The sequence below is a fragment of the Dermacentor albipictus genome, chromosome 9, assembly GCF_038994185.2.
Source record: "Dermacentor albipictus isolate Rhodes 1998 colony chromosome 9, USDA_Dalb.pri_finalv2, whole genome shotgun sequence".
NCBI classification, from domain to species: Eukaryota; Metazoa; Arthropoda; class Arachnida; order Ixodida; family Ixodidae; genus Dermacentor; species Dermacentor albipictus.
The window spans coordinates 49,901,511-49,922,164 of NC_091829.1; the positions used below are offsets into that span (position 1 = coordinate 49,901,511).

Consider the following 20,654-nt stretch of genomic DNA (forward strand, 5'->3'; position numbering starts at 1 on the left):
TTTGTTCTTATTTTTTTAACGCAGAGATTCATTCTGCATGCCTGAATATGACTTCTATGTTCGTTTCGCAGCTGCATGCGTGGAAATCGGAACTACCTGCCAATTCCACGAATGGCGTTAGGTTGTGTGCAGTTTCCCCACCAACGTAAGCCTAGGAAGACATATTTTATGTGCACGAGCCAATTAGTAATAACTTCTGAAAAAAGTAAAAAGTACACCCACCCCCGGCTCTACGGACCGCTTATCAATCCGAAACCCGCCACTGCGGCGCTGTTGCTATGGCACTGCTGAGTCCGAGGTCGTGGTTTCGATACCAACCGTGGCAACCGTACATTGTGCTTTTGGCACTTAGAGCCGCAGAATTAAATTTTCTTTTATTACCAATGAAAGCATGGCTTGTGGGAGTTGATTCCGGGTTGTTGCGTCTTGAAGTGTCCGGTGTATTTCGTTTCTCATCTGTCTTCGCTGGCGCTGTTCCCTGCACTTGTGTGATCTGTAACAACCACACTTCAGACATTCATGACATTTCGAAGCAGTGGAGTGACTTTTCAGCTTGATGACGCGTCTCTGCTGTGGGAATAGGGTGCGTCGCTTAGTTGCCAATAGCATTAACGTCAACAGTCATCGTGATATCTGCCCCAGTTTCTCGGGAGGGAAGGCATGCCATCTGTATACGTATGTACATGCTGCTTTTTTGTTTTTTTAGTTGGTCACAAGAAATGGTATACAGACAAGGGCACCAAAGTCAGAGACTGCACCGGGACCCTTGCATTAGAAGTTATATAAAAAATAAAGTGGAATGCAGAGCAGAGGAAAAAAAGTTATGAAATAAGCATAATATAACCAAGAAACTAAGTGATGACACACGTAAAAAAACAGAAGGAAGAGGAAAGGTGCACAATCATTTTTAATTACACAGCTACTAATTAGCAAAATGCCTTTATAGGAAATAATTCAGACATTAAAAGACTCTTGAGTTCGCATTTGAAAGAGTACAAGATACAGGATAACTTAATGGAATATGTTCGAGTGTTCCAAAGTTTAAGCGCGCAAAAAGAGGACGCCATCTTTCCATAATTAGTATGACATCAAGGCAACAGGAAATTTCCCTGTGCTAGAAACCTTGTGTTATTAGGATTAAAAAGGAAATCAGAACTACCGAACTTGTAAGAAACTTTTTGAGTTAGTAATTTGACATGTAATATTGCTAAATGACAGGTAAACGAATCAGTAACTTGATGAATGTGGTTTGTACGTAGCTGTGAAGTGGCGTAAGAGAAAAAAATGACCGCGTTATTATGCCGATAGCCTGATTTTCAATGTGCTGAATAGAGGAAAGATGACAGTGATAAGTATTACACCAAGAAGCGGTACCATAAATGAGATGACAATGCATGAAAGCAAAGTGTAACAACAATAATGTTTGTTTGGAAAAAAATCACGTGGTTTGAGCAGCGCTCTAATGCCAAATGCAGTTTTTTTGTTTGATGTGTGCAATGTGGTTAGCAAACTTACGGTGGGGATCTAATTTGATGCCGAGCAAGGAAACACAAGCGGAGGCAGGAATGTCATGCCCATTGAGAGTAATCTTCGGAGAGCAAGGCCAACGTCTCTGCGATGACCTAAATAACATGAACTACGTTTTCGTAGGGTTTATAATTAGAAAATTGGCGTTACCCCAATCAGTGCTTCTTGACAGATCACTGTTTAGATCAAAGTTAGCGAAAGTAATTACTTATCCGAGAGGGCAACAGTCGCACCGTCTGTGTATAATATAGGTAGTCCTTAATTAGGGCAGTCAGGTAAGTCATTCATATAAATGCAAAATAATCGTGGACTTAGAGAGAAAGAGTAGAATTCAGGAAGGCAGGGATGTTAACCAGTCAATAGTCTGGTTGGGTACCCTACACTGGGGGATGGGAGAAGGGAAAGAGAAAAAAGAGGGAGAGATGGTATAGATACGAGTACGGACAGCACTTCAGTTAAAGTCGCTCGAGCAAACCAGAAGTTCTAAGAAAACACAAAAGTGCCTTCACTGCCTTCTGAGCGGATGATCGGTCGGGACGGTGCTCTAATACGGTCTGTTCACTCAGAGGACGATCATCTAGTTTCCTCAGTGTGTTGGACAAAGACTGTCTTTGTGCTTGAAACTGAGGACAATGGCACAACAAGTGGTCAATGTTCTCCTCGCATCCGCAAACATCACATGCAGGAGTATCAGCCATTCCAATTAGTGCTGAGTAGGCATTCGTGAAGGCAACTCCAAGCCATAACCGACACAGAAGAGACGCTTAAATGGAGCCCTGAGGCACTCCTTGGTTAATAATTTCGCTTTCAGAGAAAGCCCCGCCTGCGTATACGCTGCGCCTGCGATTGCGCCACATGGGTTTTCGAAAAAAAATCATATGCTCTTTAGGTTTAAGGATATACATAAACTAATACTAATAGAGAACGTTACTTCATCGCTATCTACAATACGTGACCCTTCCTATTCTTCCCTTTCAGATTGATCAGATGGAGTTTCCAGTTGTGGGACGCAATCAGCTCACGCAGCCAAACAAAATGGAGAACAAACCAATCTTGGAGGCCTACAAGCGCCTCATAATGGCTGCTCTGGAATTCATGTCGTTTAGCATCAGTGCGTCGGAAAAAGGAAAAATTGCCGACGAGCTCATAGCTTTCGAAGGAAGATTGGCGAGAGTAAGAGGTTGCCATGATCTTTTTCATAATTGCACTTTAGTAGTGGCAAATGGGGAAAGGATCTTTAGGGGTGTAACGATTCAGTCTCAGGTGTGTAGCGGATGAACGGCATTGTGATCTGTAATAAAAATGACTAATCAAAACATTTTTAGTACATGAAAATCTCCCGATAGAGCTTCCCGTTGCTGAATACGTGACGCATAAAAGTGTTTTTCCAAACGTGAGAGAAGCCCGCCAATACTCAAGAAATTACCGGGCGACCGGCTGGCTGCTCGAAGAACCTTGCGTGTATTCGTGGGCTTCTCTAATCTGTGGAAAAATGACTTTTATGTAGCGCGTGTTGAACAGCAGAAAACTGTACCGGGAGTTTCTCATGCTGCTCTACCATTTCCTCATTGGCGATTTTCATCTAAATAAAATATTTCGGAGCTTCAATAATTATTACTAATTATGTAATTAGGCAGAATGCAAATTATAATCTGTGTATCTCCAAAGAACGGCAAACATCAATACCTTGGTTCTCTATTTTTTTATTTTCTTTATAATTTTTTAAAAAAATTAGGCTACGAGGGCCACCCTGTACGTACTACATTCATTGCGCTGGTGATTTAGCAAGCAATGCTAAGCCGGCCGTGCGCACGAGCAATACAGTTTTTCGTGTTAAAGATTCGCCAAACTCTTAAGGAAAAAGCTCTCGCCCAACCAAATTCCGCATAGCTTCGCGCCGCCTTGCTAACAGTGGTAAAGAATACATACAGAGCTATTTATCATACACGCATACTTTCCTGCCATCAAATGTGGCTCGGTGTAATCCTGCGCGAACAAGCAGGAAAATCTACAGACCTTGAAACACTTCGACAGCACTCATTGTTAGCGCGGCGTAGGGCTGGGTATTTTATTGAAAGAGTGGGTTTAGAGGCGGCGCTCTAGGCGTTAAGAACGTTCTAGGACCGAAGGCCAGAGCACAACGTGGGCAAAATGCTGAAGCATGGGCCCTCGATCGAAATGCTGAAATCAACAAACATAACCCCACAATGGCAAGAACAACTTTTATGCAATGATTATAATGAAGAACGACAAATAGGTTCGACAAATTCCAGCGGTCTCATAGCGGTAGCGTCGATTATTGCCATAATGCGCTCCCGGGTTCCATGTCTCGCGGCGAGTTATTATTGGGGGCTGCGGAAAAAGACGACAGGGGCAAGGAAATGTGGCTGCAAGAGGGGCACTAGCGTATTTTTGTCTTGTCTCCTCGTTGCAATGGCGCACTCGATGGTATACGTACCTGTGCGGGAAAGCCCCAACTGACTACCTACCTACCTACCTACCTACCTACCTACCTACCTACCTACCTACCTACCTACCTACCTATCTTCCCCCCCTCTCTCTCTCTCTCTCTCTCTCTCTCTCTCTCTCTATATATATATATATATATATATATATATATATATATATATATATATATATATATCCTGCTAAGTGTTTTGGAGGGGATGGCAAGAAATTTGCCCTAGCCTGAGAATTTTTTTATCAAGAAGTGTTACTCGCGCATGCATTTCCATCTACAATCTACGCGTCTACCTGAGCCTTTCATTTACATGCGAATTCGGCAATTTGACATAGTGATCCACTGCACTTGTAAAGATGCTTTTTGCAGAAAACTAATAGAAGAACCATCATTGCGCTATCTGCACCAGATGCTCTTAAAGGCTTTTTGAATAAAAATAAGGCAGTATAGCCTATGTCGAGCAAAATGCTGTAGTTAGCGATAAGGCGCTTATTGTAATAGCATTATTTACTGCTCATAATTTATTGCCCCTGCAAAAAGTCAATAACTTTCGAAACACTTAATTCGCAGCTGACTGCGCCGCCTGAAAAAAGAAGAGATTTCTTCTCCCTGTATCACAGGGCCACGATCACAGTACTGCAACATAATTTCTCGACAGTAAGTATTTTGTTCTCTGAAAGCTTCAGGACTATAGGCTACTTGAAAACTAAACCGTTTAACTTACGACATGCAACCCTGTCCCTTGCAATTTCTCATATAGCACAGCATTTGCAGGGTTGGACACTTGTTCTTGTTCACTGCAATTATTGGCTAACTTAAAGATCTGCTAGATAATTTCCTATGCGCAAAGAATGATACATGATACGTTAAGATAATGTAGCACGTGCCTTAATCACAAATTGGCGGCCTACGTCATCGTCCGACGTTAAAGACGTTTGTTTCAAGAAGGGCGCTAATAGTGGGCAGAAGGCACGGTGCTAAATGTTTCGTGCATTTATGTATTCTACGGTATTTATATACGAATCGCCGTGTGGTGCCATTATCTTTATTATGATCATCATTAAAGTGAAGCCAGTCTTAACATCCCTCCACCCCGTCTCTGGGCTTCGTTTTCAACCGATATCGAATAAGCACGTGCATACTGACATTAAGAGGTCGCATTCGTACAACTCGCCAAACTCGCGCCACAAGACGTATAGTCTGTTATCGGCTTATCTACTGAGAGGGAGAAGGTGATTCTGTAGAGGAAGAGGCACTCGTTTATCTTTTGGGAAGCTGTTGGTGGTACATTATTTTTCATCAGTTTCCCCTTCTAGATCTTCTCAACTGGGAGTTTTCCAAGGCCGACATAATGCTCACCGAAGACGAGACAGTAGAAATCTACGCTCTGGATTACTACAAGAAATTGGTCAAGTTTCTGGAGAGTACAAATCCGTAAGAACAAAACAAACGTGTGCGATTTGTATTGTGTCGCGTTTTTAAATAATATATAAAATTAACTGAATTTAAATTCATTATTCAGGTGCTAAAATAGGCCCAAATGATATATACGCCATTTGAGGCACATACAGCACTTATATTTTAAGTAACGTATGCCCTATTTGTGGAGCTTAGTGCAGTGAAAGTCGATCTCCGTGGATTAAAATTCAGAGCTACAGGGATTTTTAGGATAGATGCATGAATTCGACAAAAGAAAGGGTGCAGAAATAAGGTGAGTGTGATTGAGCGTCAGAGGAAACTTATATGTAAAAAAAACATTTTACCAGTATATACAACTGCTACGACAGTCCGTAAAGTTGCGAGGAGGTACTTTGAAAGTTTTAAGGTGGTGCCACCAGGAGGCTCTTGTTCTTTTATCATTCTTATATATTGCGGTACTGATGCATCAGTAAAACTTAGTTATTACATATAGTTTCAAAATGCAATGTAGCACCGCAGGTTTACTATAGTCAGTGATGAGCACGAGATAAACGGAAACACCTCAACGCTAAAGAAGAGCGGCTTCAACAGTTCGATTAAAACTGCGCTAATAATAACTATAAATGGGTAGTTAGGGCAAAAAGAAATACTTGCCAACTACAGTACCTCTGTCGCATTGACGCCGTGAGTGAAAAAACGTCCACGGCCGATCCACCCTGTGCAAATGGATGTACAGTGAAGCTGCTACTGCTGCAGACGTTAGACAACACTTATAGTCAAGCTACAGACATATTATTTTCTTAATGGAATACGAATATGCGAGAAAACATAACTCTGTTACGCACAAATTGAAAGTAAAGCCTTTTCTCGGCGAGCCCTTTGCTGTCCATCCTCATTCGTCCTCCTCCTTCTTGGCCCTCTACCTGGCGCAAGCGCGTTAGTGAACAAACTGAAATAGCCAAAGTAAAATTTCTCAGAAAATTCGTAATGAATGGCTTACTCACAACCTACAGACACAATAGCATCGGCTTGTAATTCGAATACACGAGAAAATGTAATTCTTTTACGGGGAAACTCAGACAGAATCCTTTCTTTCAGCTGCTGTTTTTTGGGTAAGGATGCCGCGAAAGATCTCAATCAACCAGAAGCTAACAGTAGAGCTGTGAAATGGACCATAAGGTTATACAGTCGAGCATGTGCACGAAGAACGCCTCGAATACGATATGATCTGTATTATGAGAAGAAAATTGTGTCCTGGTTCTATCGTAAGCTGTGCGACATGCAACCTTTACAACGAACTCACCTGTTCAACGAACGGTATAGGAGGTCCCAACCACTTCGTTACATAGGTGCTCGAGTGTATAGCAAAAAGAATGCTTGAAATTAGCGCAGAAGTTTACATACATGGAGCTGAAATCAGGTGACCAGCTAAGCAGTCTATATCGATTTTATATGAGGTCACATATTCACATATGGCATGGCAGTTGAAGGTATTTGATATGTATTTTAAAAATAAATGACCAAATTTTAATTCGTTCCGTGTATTAACAATTTAACACAAGCTAGTAGTGATATCGACACTGAAGTATGCGTAACAATTTCGTTTTCAGAGAACTGCTGTACAACTACATAGGTCTCCGTACCATGCTAATGTGGGCTCCCCATGCTTCGAGGAAAATCCGGGACGCCCTATTCGAAGTAAAGAAAGCTAAATCAGGCGTTCTGGAGATGCCTCCTAGGTGGCAAGAATGCACTGTTTTGATCAACAGTGCAATGATGGAGATTACTGGCTATCTATACGTAAAAGAAAAGTTCAGCCCTGAAGCCAAGAGTGAGGTGAGTAAAAAAATGCGAATGAAATATAAACCATAACACACTGCGTGCTTAAAAGACGAGAAAGCAAAACTTATATAAGCTAAGCTAAGCTAAGCTAAGCTAAGCTAAGATAAGCTAAGATAAGCTAAGATAAGCTAAGATAAGATAAGATAAGATTCGTGCAGCTAGCACTAAGCACATAGAGCAACACGGATGTTGGCAAATAGACTTGAAACCAAGCTCCGACCCAGCTTTAGGGGATGCGAAGTCAAAATGACGCCACACGACGTTAGTACTAAACGTCCGTGGTTGCTCAGTAGCTATGGTGTTGGGCTGCTGAGTACGAGTTCGCGGGATCGAATCCTTGCCACGGCGGCCGCATTTCGATGGGGGCAAAATGTGAAAACACCCGTGTGCTTAGATTTAGGTACACGTTAGAGAACCTCAGGTGGTCGAAATTTCAGGAGTCCTCCCCTACGGCGTACCTCATAATCAGAAAGCCATTTTGGCACGTAAAACCCCAAAATTTAATTGACATTAGTACTAGTAGAGTAAACAAAAGCAGTATGAATGGAGGATAAAGCTAAAATACATATGAATGAGGCCAAATAGGTTATGCAGTGGTGTTGTGCAGCCTCTATTAATTACAGACACTGCATTATATTACACACGATCTCCTTAGTAGAGTGGAATATCGCACGTACAAGGCGCACAAGACAGCACGGACTAAACCCTTCACTGCAGCTCAGACCTCCAGCCGGTCTGCACTGATGCGAAGTGTCTCTTGTCAGGATTGGGGGCTCAATCCCATCGTCCGTGGTCCTTTGCAAAGATTGGAGTGCGGCATGAATTTGAAGGTAGCTGGCCCATGCCGTCGTCCAACTTATTTACGCTGAGATCGTTGATGAAGTGAAGAACTGCTTCTCATCGAGAACGAGGAAAAGGGTTTATTTACAGAAATGAAATCAGTCTAACATGACTGCTTGAGAAAAAGAGTAACAGTCCAACATGACTGCATGAGAGAAGTGACTCAGTCTAACATGACTGCTCAAGAGAAGTGTCCTCAGCATTCGCACAACCACAGTTTTTATACACTCGATCCGCTGGTCCTACGACGCGGCGACTGTTCGTTTACTCATCACCAACTCGCCGCTGCTCTGCAGACCAGTTTACAGACACATAGGCAACCGCGCTCTGATGTCCGACGACGGCGTTGGTGGGGTGCCGTTCCGGGAACTATCGGCGCCGATCGAGGGTCGCTCGTTGTTCCGTGCGAGGCCGAAGCGTGAGACGCACCAAAATACGTCGTCCCCACGGCAGCTTGTCCATGCGTGTCGAATCAGCTCCGCGTTGGGGAACTCCGGAATCATTGTTCACACACGCCGAACTAGTCCCGTCACAATGTCGATGGGGAGGGTGGAAGGCGGCGGATTCCAGCGCAAAGGCCGCTTCTTTGAACGCCTCCCAGCTGCAGCGACGGAGAGGGAGAGGTGCGCGTCGTGTCGCCCTGTCGTAACTGTGTGGCAATCTTGTTTCGCAGCCCGCCATTCTTGACACTCTTCTGTGTCGGTTGTGGCTTGGAGTTGCCTTCACGAATGCCTACTAAGCACTAATTGGAATGGCTGATAGTCCTGCATGTGATGTTTGCGGATGTGAGGAGAATAATGACCACTTATTGTGTCATTGTCCTCAATGTCAAGGACAAAGACAATCTTTGTCCAGCACGGTGAGGAAATTAGGTGATCGTCCTCTGAGTGAACAGACAGTACTACAGTACCATCCTCACCGATCATCGGCTGAAAAGGCAGTGAAGGAACTTTTGTGCTTTCTCAGAACGTCTGGTTTGCGCGAGCAGCTTTAACTCAAGTCCCGTCCGTACACGTCTCTACACCTTCTCTCTCTCCCTTCTCCAGCTTCCTCTTCTCCCTTCGCCCAGCGCAGGTTCTATCTCTCTCTTGCTGTCCTATTGAAATAACAGAACGCAGAAATGCGTACGAAGAGAGTCAACAGCAAAATGCAGTACCAAAACATACACTGCAGTTTTGAAGCATAAAATCTTGCAGAATGGCAGTAATTCGGTCAGCGTGAACAAGTGTAGCTGTTGATCTCTCAAAGATCTGGCAAAGATCCCGAAGGGAGAGTAAACTGGTAGACATAACACTTTCAGTCATATACCATTTAATGACCGTGATGACCGATGTGAATTCAAAGGATGCGTACTTTCGATAACGTGCTACTCTCAAACTGCGGCACGTTGGCACCTCTCGGTTTTCTTCCTGGTATGCATGAAGGAAGCACGTTACATACGTTCAGACAATCCAATGTGTAAACAAGAACGATAATGAATGTCGCTAGTGAGCTGCTATCTTCCGACCAAAGGATCAATGTCACAGAGGAAAGAAGTAAATTGCGAGAGTGGAGATTGAGATATATGGTCGCAATGCAACGTGAAGAGATGTGGGTGGCTAGAACCGACGGGAACAGACATCTAGTAGCCGGAGGAAAGAATCACTCGAGAGGATGTGCTTGGAGCTACATCATTACGCGATGTGCTGAAAAGCCACGGCACAAAATATCGTTGTTGTTGTGGCCTCAAAACATGGGTGAACGAAAAGCGCATCTATTGTTTCTTCATCTTCATGTTGTACCGTCTTGTTCGCGCTACAGCGCAGAATGTTACGCCAATATTAGGAGATGTTTCCGTGCTGCTGACCAATAGTTAGTCCAAAGGATGCTGAAAGTCTAGAAAACCTGGAGGCTCATATGAGACACTCATTACCATAGCCGACCTGCCAAAGATAGCGCACATACATCAAGAAAATGTTCAGAATGGGATAAAGCGCTGCCGCGAATGAGCGTAATCATATAGAAATCCACTCTGACCACATACCCAACTAATTACTTATGCCATTTGAATTTTCACTGAACCATATCGCTTCCAGTAGCTCACACTGCAGCGGTAAAAATAGTACGAAATGAGAGACAATGGTAATGATGGTAAAACAAGTAAAACTGGGGGTAACTCAGGGACGCTTTTTCGTTTCGTTTTATTTATTAGGCAATACACAGGTACCACCTACAAATATCGCCAACAAGTATCATACATAGGTATCACCCACAAATAGAGGTGGTTAGCCTCCTGATGGGGCATTTACCCGCTCGGCACAGCAGCAACGGCAGTAACACGCATCAGAAGTCAAGATTCACGGTTTGCAGCCAGAAATGTCAGCTAAGTGGTTTATTCAATGAGCGCGTAGTAAGTAATAATGATACAAACACTAAGCATAAGGGCGTAACTTATACTACGTTACACAAAGGAAGATGATGGATTAGGTACGTTATTTATAAGCTGCATTAAGAAACTGAGACAACATAACATTATCTTGTAAAACTCAATAATTTTAGAGAAGTTACACTTTTAAGCAAAATTTCACCCTTTGGGTGAAATTTTGCTTAAAAGTGCCATTTTGCTTAAAATTTTGCCACACAATAATAATCGTCATCTGTCTTGCCCGCATTTCCTTTCTTTAAGGCAGCGAGTCCGGTACTTCCAAGTCACGATCGGCGTGCGCGTTATCAGCAGGACAGAGCATTCTCGACGCGAAAGTAGCGAGCACCGCTTTTTCAAGAAAGGAAACGCAAGCAAGACAGATGACGATTATTGTTGCACGGGGAGATACGACCCGAGGGGTGTAGAGAGAGAGAGAGAGAAAGTGATAAAAGAAAGGCAGGGAGGTTAACCAGGACTGAGCCCGGTTGGCTACCCTACACTGGGGAAAGGGAAAGGGGGACGGAAAGATGAAAAGAAGAGAAAGTCCACTGGAGATATCAGTCGGTCACTCAGTCCGAATCACAGGCGCTCACTCAATCCGGTCGCTTTCAAATATCGCAGCAGCGCTTTTGTGGCCTTTTGTAGCTGCGATATGCGAGGCCATGGTCCCAAGATCTTCTTCAAGGTGAACGGCTTCCCATCTAGCTGATTGAGAGCTGTGCAGAGGTCTTGCCTTTCGTTTTCATAAGATGGGCAGTAGCACAGTAGGTGTTCTATGGTTTCCTCGACACCGCAGGCATTGCACTCGGCGCTATCAGCCATTCCAATCAGAAATGCATAAGCATTTGTGAATGCGGTGTACATTTGTTTAAGTGTGTAGGGGCATTGCTATATGTGAGTTCAAGAACACCAATCTATATGATGAAGCGAGACTGTATTTCTAGCTTGAAACAGCCATGTCTGCATGTTTGGAATATCAATCATGCAAGGACAGTCATTACATAAAAGCATAACGTCATGGTGGATGTATTCTGCGCCGAACGTTTTGTACATGAATGTTCCACGAAAGCACTGACCACCATTTTTGTTTATGTAAGAAGCAGTCAATTTAATATAATTTCTCATAATTTCTCATAGTCTTTTCATCTAATTTTATTCATTGAAAGCTTTATCTTGTAAACGGAGGTAAACAAACTCTTTTTATGCGTGAAGATGTTATTTATGTCGAAAATTTGATTTCGCACATCAAATTTTGTTTGGCACATGAAGGTAGATCTATTATGGGATCATCACTGGCCAAACGAGTGAACCTTCAGCCTGGAACCCACTTTGCTACAAGTCCCAAATTTAGAAACGTTGGTTCCAGTCCTGCCTCATTTGTACGCTCTTGATCACCACCTAAGTCATATAATAAACTTCTCATTCTTCTGGATGCTTATTGTGGGAGGCTTTAACAGAAAATTATCTTCGCTTCAGGTTGAAGACCTCGTCTTTAGACTCAAGGAGATTTTCCGATCGACACTCGAGCACAGCAAATGGATGGACGACGTAACAAGGCAAAAAGCTCTGCTCAAAGTAAGCATTCATATCTGTAACAGCAGACAATTTAATTCGCATTTACAAGACACTTATTTGTTTTCACCTTCTTTTCGCAAAAAGAAAACTATAATAGCCGACTTAAGCCCGTGACGGCTTTGTACTTTCGCCGCCTGATTCATGGCCGAACCCCCAGAGTGGGTTCAGCCATTTCACTAACTAAACACAACAAGACGAGAACGATAGCTGTCAGTAGAACCTTCAAGTGGTGCGTGTGCCTGCAACACGGACGAATCGAAGTGAACGCAGCGTCAACGATAAACTCGAATGTATCTTTAGCTGCTCAGTGTATTCACTACTCTGAGCAGAACGGGCACCAAAAAAACAATTATGGGGTTTTACGTGCCAAAACCACTTTCTGATTATGTGGCACACCGTAGTGGGGGACTCCGGAAATTTCGACCACCTGGGGTTCTTTAACGTGCACCTAAATCTAAGTACACGGGTGTTTTCGCATTTCGCCCCCATCGAAATGCGGCCGCCGTGGCCGGGATTCGATCCCGCGACCTCGTGCTCAGCAGCCCAACACCATAGCCACTGAGCAACCACGGCGGGTAACGGGCACCAAGCGTTAAGCGAGCTTTACGTAATACCTTAACGCTTCCAGTTTACCGTCTTTCTCATATTGTGCACCGTATACTTGCGACGCCTGCAAAAACATTGGCGGCGCTGCTCGTCAGGCCAGCTTTGCGAGACGGGTGGCGCAATGCTTCGGGCCGAGCCCGCATGGGCGGGGTGCGGGCTATTTTAGCCCATCAAGGAGCCCTAATGACGGGTATGAAATTAAAAAATGTAACAGATCGGGAGAAGTTTTACGTTTTCAGGTGTTGACTTGATTGCCGCGTGGGGCCAACCTGTCGCACCCGCGTCTACTTGAGAACAATGTCCAGTGAGTACAATTCCCCCCTTGCTACCGATGTCAACGTTTTGCCGTTTGCACGAAACAACCAAATTTTGAGCGACTCGTCTATTCGTGTTCGGAAAATAAAATTTTGGACACTGACGCCTCTCCTTGTTAGCACTATGTTAAGGAAGGTTGTGAGTTTTAAACTGTTGTTGTGGTTGGGTGTTATGCTTTCAGTGACTGTTTTGCAAATGGTTGCCCGTTTCGCTGTAGAAATTTAAAACGTTTTTCACGGCTTGAAAGAGCATTCATTAGGTGTCACTGGCAATTCGTAAATTGCCCAGTGGCGAAAGCGCGTCCCTCTTTGCGATGGCGGTATGAAACGTTAAGCACATTAACTAAGCGGAGTCACAGAGTCGCAAGACCAGTGCCTCACGTTTGAACAATTGTAGATTTCGCAGAGGCGATGTTCCCAACGCTTGTTCAAGTGCAGAGATCGCAGAACGCCCATTTATCGCTTTTCTGCTGTGCTCGCGCATGTTCTTACGTGCGTAGAAAGCCCAATGCTTCGTAAAAACCACTCTTCCTTGCTTTCTTTATGCACCATGTTTCGTCCTGTACGACTACAGAACCTGTCCCGCCTTCGCCCGTTTGAATACACCGAGGACTTACGGCTTTTGCATTTCGTCTTTTCAGAATGCGCCAAAAAAATTTTGAGACTGTTCTTAGGACCCAGTAAGAACATTCTGATCTTTTTTTGCGCATTCCGTCACACACGAATGCAATTTCCGCATCGTTTATTGTGTATATGCTTGTCGGGTATGGGACAATGCACTGTTGACTAACCGGTATGTCCGAAGCACGATTCAACAATACTTGTTTTTTTCAGAAAGGCGCCTAAGTATCGCACACTTCGATAATTTAGCGATAATACCATCATACGAATGGTATTTCGCTAGCTTTATTACTTAGTAAAGAACATATCGATCTCTGGAGGGGAACCTTTCGAGTGCGCACACTTCAGAGCACCTTGTATCAATAGTCGCCTTGCGTTGTAAGAACTTCAGCACGGGATGTAGAGAAGAACAGGATAGTGGAAAACTCAACACGCTTTTGGAAGTTTCGACACAGCGGTGGTGAAGTGATAGGCAATGATGGTAAATCTGCGATCTATAACCGAATAGAGGGAAAAAAGAGAAAAGACTACGAGCACGGTTACAGATTCGTCACGCGTAGGGCTTTTTTATGTCCTTTATTCATCACTAGTATGATTAGTTTTTGTCACCCGCCCGTAAAGAGGCACAAGTAAAAATTGCTAGCAGGCATTTATTAGCAAGCTAGAAGCGCATTTGGACAAAGCAGCCCAACATTCGCTTAGTACTTGCCCAAGTAGACCATCAATAGATTGTGCTGATCTACTGGTATTAGCAGAATGCACCAGCTGCCAAAGTTATTAATTTTTCGCCACTGAATCCATAAACCACTACGGAAAATATTTTACAGAAAATGCAATACCATAGGTATATCGACTGCCCAGCATACTTTATGGAGTGTAGGCGCCGTAAAACTGCAGAAGATAGGACGGCGATGGGTGTGCGACAGCTGTGATTTCCGGTTCGAAAGAAACATATGGCTATTCTATTTCTGTAAATTTACTGGCGTGATAATTTATAGCAACAAATGCATCCACATCCTTTCTAACGTAGTGTCAAATAATGGAACGCATTACATGAGGCAGCGTGTGCTTCATACGCGGCTGTTATGAGTTCCGGATCGTGACACTCTCCCGCTTTTATTATTTGCTTCTGCAATATATCGTCGTCAATTTGTGCTTCACTATGCTTTCGATATCTGTGTAATAAAACTACAGGTCATGCTCTCAGATGACAAGTTTTTAATATGCTTCAAGTTTTTCTTTCTTTCTTTCTTTATTTCTGTTTTTTATGTGACGTGCGGCATGGCTTCTCAATAGAAGAATGTGCATTCCGTTAGCTATGCATATATGCTATATGTGCGACGCAAGTGATAAACCAGAAATAGCACCGCTGCGGTGGGAGGGGCTCCATCTCGAGCCCGTCCTGGTTACTTTCTGCATTTTATCCTCGTTGACTAGCGCTATATATATTCCGCCATTATACTAAATTGTCACCTAGCGTCCTCCGCATTTTCTTATTCATGCAAGACCGAATGATGACACAGGAAAAAAAATATCTTCGCAAGTGCTACAAAAAGGGGCACACTGCCCGATTATAAAAGAAAGGTAAAGGTCAATGGAAAATGGTAGTATAATTATTAATAATGCTATAGAATAATTAATGCCATAGAATAATGTTAAAGAGAGGGACGGCCGGACCTAATGAGTGGACCAACAGAGAAGGAAAATAAGGGCGAATATAAAGAAAAAACCGGCAGATCGCACACCCTGTGGGAATCGATGTTATGCGAAGGAGTGTGAGGGGAGCCTACCATGTTAACGAGATGGCCATGAGAGCGCGAAGACCTAGGCGGCTGTTTCGTGACATACATGAATCACACGTCATGATATTCATGTCATGGCGAATCATTTCTGCTCGTCATACACTCTCGTCATACTTTAGCACTTTTGGTACATGCTAAGTTAACGAAACGACTATGAGAGCAGCAAGACGTAGCCGGCTAGCCATAGATAGATATTGTCGAGGTGGCAAACGTTCGCCAACAAATTATTCGTCTTTTAATGGGCCCTTAACCACATTTTATCGAAGTGGAGAAAGGCATTTGGAGTGAAAATCGGCTATTTCAGAAATATTTCGCTGCATGAAGTACATCAGTACGTTCAGCAAAAGTGAAGTTATTGCCAATCAAACGCGGCCTCCGCTGTGCTCCTGGTTCTTCTTCAACGCCTTGTACTGTGAAGGCTATGGCGCACTTGGGCGGGCCTACAACGCTCCGCCTTTTAGATGTCACCGTGGCGCGCAGTTCGAATTTGATTTTGAAGTCGCAATGACTTCCGTTTTCGGTGCCCACGACGCGCTTAACACAAGCCAAACGCGGTTGACCTCAGCGAGCCGCAGTGCGCTTAGCCAGCGGACTCCTGGCGACACCCCGCGGCGTCCGCGGTATCTACGTCATGTAGCCGGCCGCAGCTTGACGTCTGCTATCGGTCAATAGCAGCCGTCTAAGGGAATGACGAAATAAAGCGTCTAGAAAAGAGTGAGAAGGCCTCCTGTCAAAAAGAGAGCGTTTGAGAGAGAGGTGACTTCGCGATCTGCTTGCGAACTCCACGCACCACGTAACAGCGAAACTTGGCTGAGATGTTCACAGCAGCGTGTGCTAGCCGCGGACTATGTTATTTCCCCAATCCCGAGGGGTGGTTCAGGGCCCCTTTAAAACAGTGACAGACACTTTATAGAGCAACACACGAACGAGTGAGTCATGAATCTGCGCCGGGCAACACGAGAACACGTATTAAAAGATTATGTGCTTTGTGCTTGCTTTCAGTTGGAAAAGATGGATTCTAAAATTGCATATCCGAAGTGGGGACTCGACATGAAGTACCTTGAAAAGCTCTACGAATATGTGAGTATATTTTGAAAACAGTCGCGATGCGCATGTATGCTTACAACCAAATCCTAAGAGTTGCTTCTAATAAGAATCTCAGCCGATGGCAGCGGGAAGGCAGCAATGGTAAATTGAAATTTTGGAGTAGCGAGCAAAACCTAATAAACTGTTTTCTGTAGGTAAGCTAATTTAGCGAGACTTCTTATTAGCTTCAACGGTAATATGCGAAGCATTTCGGACACCAGCAACGCATAGTAGTACTTATCTATCTATTCAAGCCCCCTATGCAATGCCTGTAACACTTCGTTATTTTGCAGGTACCCCAACTGGATCCAACTAGCACGTTCTTGAAGATCTGGCACTTCATAGCAGTCAACAATGGAAGATTGAAGTTGGAAAAATTGCGCAAGCGTTACAATAAGGACTTGGAGTAGGTTGGGAATGTGTCACTTTTAGGAAGTATCAGTGAGACAGCGCGAACGATTAAATTAAAAGTGAGAGGAGAAAGTTCGTGCTGCAAAAAACAAAAAAAACAAAAAAACAACAACAACAGCAATTATTTTCGCGGCTGCTTTGGTCGCATCTCTACCACAAGTTGCATCGCTTTTAAATATACTAAGAGCTTACCTTGAAGGTAATCTGCAACATATAATAAGAAACGTGTATTGAGCTAATGTTCATAGTTGTTAAATGCGACGGCAAGATGTGTTGCAATGTATTGCCGATATAAAAAACTCAAAATTGGCGCTCCAGACGTTCCCCAAAAAGATAATATAAGGTGAAACTCCTGCTCCGGAATTCTCGCCCTGCACCCGCCCGTCTTTTCTTTGCAGCACTACATCCTGAGTTTGGATAATTGTTTTCATATTACCAACTCTTTATTTATAACGCAAATACATTAAATCGCTACGACAATAGAACCTGTACGGGAAACTGCGAGCTCTCCTCGTGCCTCAGAAATGTTTTTAAGGAGTAAATCGACAGGTTAAACAATATTATTGTACGTACAGCGTATAAACGTTTAGTGGTGCAATTGGGTTTGCATAGATGCAAGCGAAAGCGGTAACTAATTTTAGTTTCTTTCAAACATAGGTGGATTAACGGAGCAGCAGTTGTAAACGCTTTCTATGATCCTGCTACAAACGAAATGGGTAAGCCTGCTATTTGTAAAGACCTAGATTATTGATGTTCGTAAAGTCGAAACAATCGTTTGCATAAATGGCTTTAGGAAAGATCAATGCAAGTGTGTTTACTGCTCACTGAAACTAGAGACTTTACAAGAGATTAAAAGCTTGAAACAAATACGAATTTGGAAAAGATTGCATATGTTAACTTCTGCAAGAAACGTATTAAGTAATAGTATTAGTGTTTCATATGCAAGGTAGTGAATGAAATGCCATTATTCTTGAGGTAACCATGTGGCATGCCCTGGTGCACTCTTGCAAGTAGATGGAGGTGAACCACAATTTTAGAGTGCATCAAATTCCATACCAAGCCATGTATAGTGGTGGATTAGAACCAAAATGGTAAATAAGTATATCAAGGCCTCTTTGGTCTCATTAGCTTCGTAACCTAGTCTAATCGATGAGTGGATCGAATTGTGGTTGTCCGCGTAAGTGTCCTAGCTCACTAAAGCAAAACGTGTTAGTGCTGCAGATAGAATAGCAAAAGTAAGGTCAGTATTCTCGGTCAGGCAAAATCACATATTGCCATGACATCACCAACGGCCAAAAGCAGGTTACTAAGGCAGCCGCAGTGTGGTTTCTCGACACATCGCATCGTGGTCCAGCGTAGCACACTGCAATCGGAGGCCGGAATTTAAAAAGTAAGCAAGTGCTGCAAACTGAATAGCTCAAGCAAAGTATTTTGGTTAGGCGAGATGACTATATTTGCACGCAAGTATTCATGACAATGAAGTGAAAGTTACGGAGGCGGACTTTCTGCAAATGTATTCGAACGCAATGCAGTCAGCGTATGTATGGCACTGGTTTTGGTTTCCATGTCTGCGACCTTGTATATCTTTTTTACTTTAGCGCAGGCAGACCTATTTAACTAGGCGTAGATTTTTGAAGCTGGTCGATGTTTACAGACATCTCATATGTGTCAAGTTCTGAGCAGCAAGCCACGCAGCTTACGTCGTAGTCCCTAAGTGGCCGTGTTACGTCGACGTCGGTAAGAATACGCCACCGACGCCTACATCGGTACAGCCGGCGAGCATAAGTCAGTTTGCTCGCTCGTTTGTACACTCCAACAGTTGTGATTTCCGGATGGGCTCGCCTGGCTTCCGCATAGATGTTATACGCACAGCCATTTGTCGCAGACGTTAGTCACCAGCGTCTCAGGGAAGCTTGCAGGCAGTACAGCAAACGACGAGCCCTAACCAGAACCCGCGGGCACCATTTACACCCTTTACATCATATGCCGGGGGCACCGCATTAGAGACCTCCTCGTTAATCGGGAGATGGCGAGAGGCCGCACGTGGGTGACGTGTGGGCGTGATTCGCAATAGCCACCGCACACAGATCTTCGCTCATGCAGCGCTTTGCTTCGATATGTCTGACACGCACTATGCCATCGCGTAGCCATCGTCGCCACAGAGCATAAGGCAGAGCCCGTCTCGCGCGGCAAAACGGTTTTCTTCTCACGCTTTCACCATACCCTCCTCATCCACTTCCCCCCTCATTATTCCCCTGCACCCTTCTCCGCTTTCCTTCTCGCGCTCTATTCGCTATCTCCCTCTTTCATCCACCGCTGCACTCCGCGTTCGTTCCTTCATTCTTCTTAGTGCTCGTTCAGGGGGTCACCGAGGGACGCGGAGGCACATTGACGCTCGAGCAGGAACAGGCGCCTCGGAGCTGTGCTCTAAAAGGCCAATAAGGTATAGCTAGTCGACTGGTGAATGCTACATATTGTTTCAAAGAATGTGCAGCAATAAACGAAATATTTATGGTCTCTACTTTTTGCGCTATAAAACGGAAATTCAACTGCAGAACTACTTACAGCCGCAGTGCCAAAGGTCCGCTTTGGTTCCGTAGCCTTCGCTTTCGTAGCCAAGAAATGCTGTCCTCGAGTATGCACAACACATTCCTAATTGGTCATGACAGGTTATAAACGCAGTTGGGTGTCACCATACTCGCAATGTGGTTGCTTGCCATATATCACGCCAGTGTAGCGGCTAACACTAGCACACTTAAGTTATAGGAGTTATAACACTTTATTATTTTTAAAGTGTAAGGATCTATGATAAAGAAACGAGATTTATGTCTTTGTAAAAAGACTCACTACAAAACCAATCGCAGTTCAAGTTTTCTTAGGTTTTCCTTCTATAGCTTGCTGCTAATCAGAATTGCAAAATCTCTTTCTCTAGTGTACCCATCTGGAATTCTTCAAGGAGTCTTCTACCAGTATGGACTTCCACGGTAAGATATAAAACTAACTAAGCCGAGACGATAAGTTAAACGTTTTTGTCACCGCGTAACCAAAAACTTATACACACGTTCATCATCCATTACGAGCGCATATGTAAGAAAAGTACGTAAGACGAGCATTTTTCACGAATCGTCGTTGACATAAAAGATTGGTTCAATAGAAAATATTGTATTGGTATTTCAGATTTACTCGGAGTTGGATAAATCTTGGTAAAACGATGGAAACTAATTCAACTTATAGTTGAAGTCGATCAAAGAAAATGTCTTCCTAGGCGAGTTGGGGGTGAGCATGCGGCAGAGTAGCTGCGAAACCCTTGCGTGAGGGATGTAGGGGGATCGTCGGATTGCCTAAATTTGTTGACTCCACTACCTTTGGTATCGGTCCAGATATTTATACCGTTCTACTTTTGGAATCGGCTCATATTTCTTGCTGCACATAGCCACGGGAACGATCGACAGTTTCAGGCTACAGTGCTTACAGGATCGGCCCGCATTATTAGATGACACTTTCTTCGAGAGCGGCCAACAAAAATGCTAGAAACCATGGTGCCCAGTACGGGAAAGTGGGGGTAACTGGCTAAGGAAGACAGCGTCCTCAAAGTTAAAGAAAGCAAAAGGAGCATTACTTCACTTAGTGTCTCCACTGCTACAGCTTGTAGACACCGTATTTCCCAAACGCTCCGTGAGCACTGCTCAACGCTCATTCAGAGAATAATTCTTTTTTTCTGGTTCAACCTGCCCGCAGAATTAAGT

General features: G+C 43.9%; 1 protein-coding gene across 1 annotated transcript in view; it reads left to right on the forward strand.

The window, feature by feature from the left end:
- Window positions 1-20,654, forward strand: part of LOC135911936 (neprilysin-1-like) — a 78,269-nt gene that overhangs the window by 39,622 nt on the left and 17,993 nt on the right. Inside the window, exons 8-16 of the mRNA XM_065444286.1 lie at window positions 2,506-2,700; window positions 4,559-4,645; window positions 5,292-5,422; window positions 7,018-7,243; window positions 11,970-12,068; window positions 16,414-16,491; window positions 16,791-16,903; window positions 17,566-17,624; window positions 19,841-19,892. Of these exons, the coding sequence (XP_065300358.1) occupies window positions 2,506-2,700; window positions 4,559-4,645; window positions 5,292-5,422; window positions 7,018-7,243; window positions 11,970-12,068; window positions 16,414-16,491; window positions 16,791-16,903; window positions 17,566-17,624; window positions 19,841-19,892 (1,040 nt within the window). The remainder of the gene's footprint in view (window positions 1-2,505; window positions 2,701-4,558; window positions 4,646-5,291; window positions 5,423-7,017; window positions 7,244-11,969; window positions 12,069-16,413; window positions 16,492-16,790; window positions 16,904-17,565; window positions 17,625-19,840; window positions 19,893-20,654) is intronic.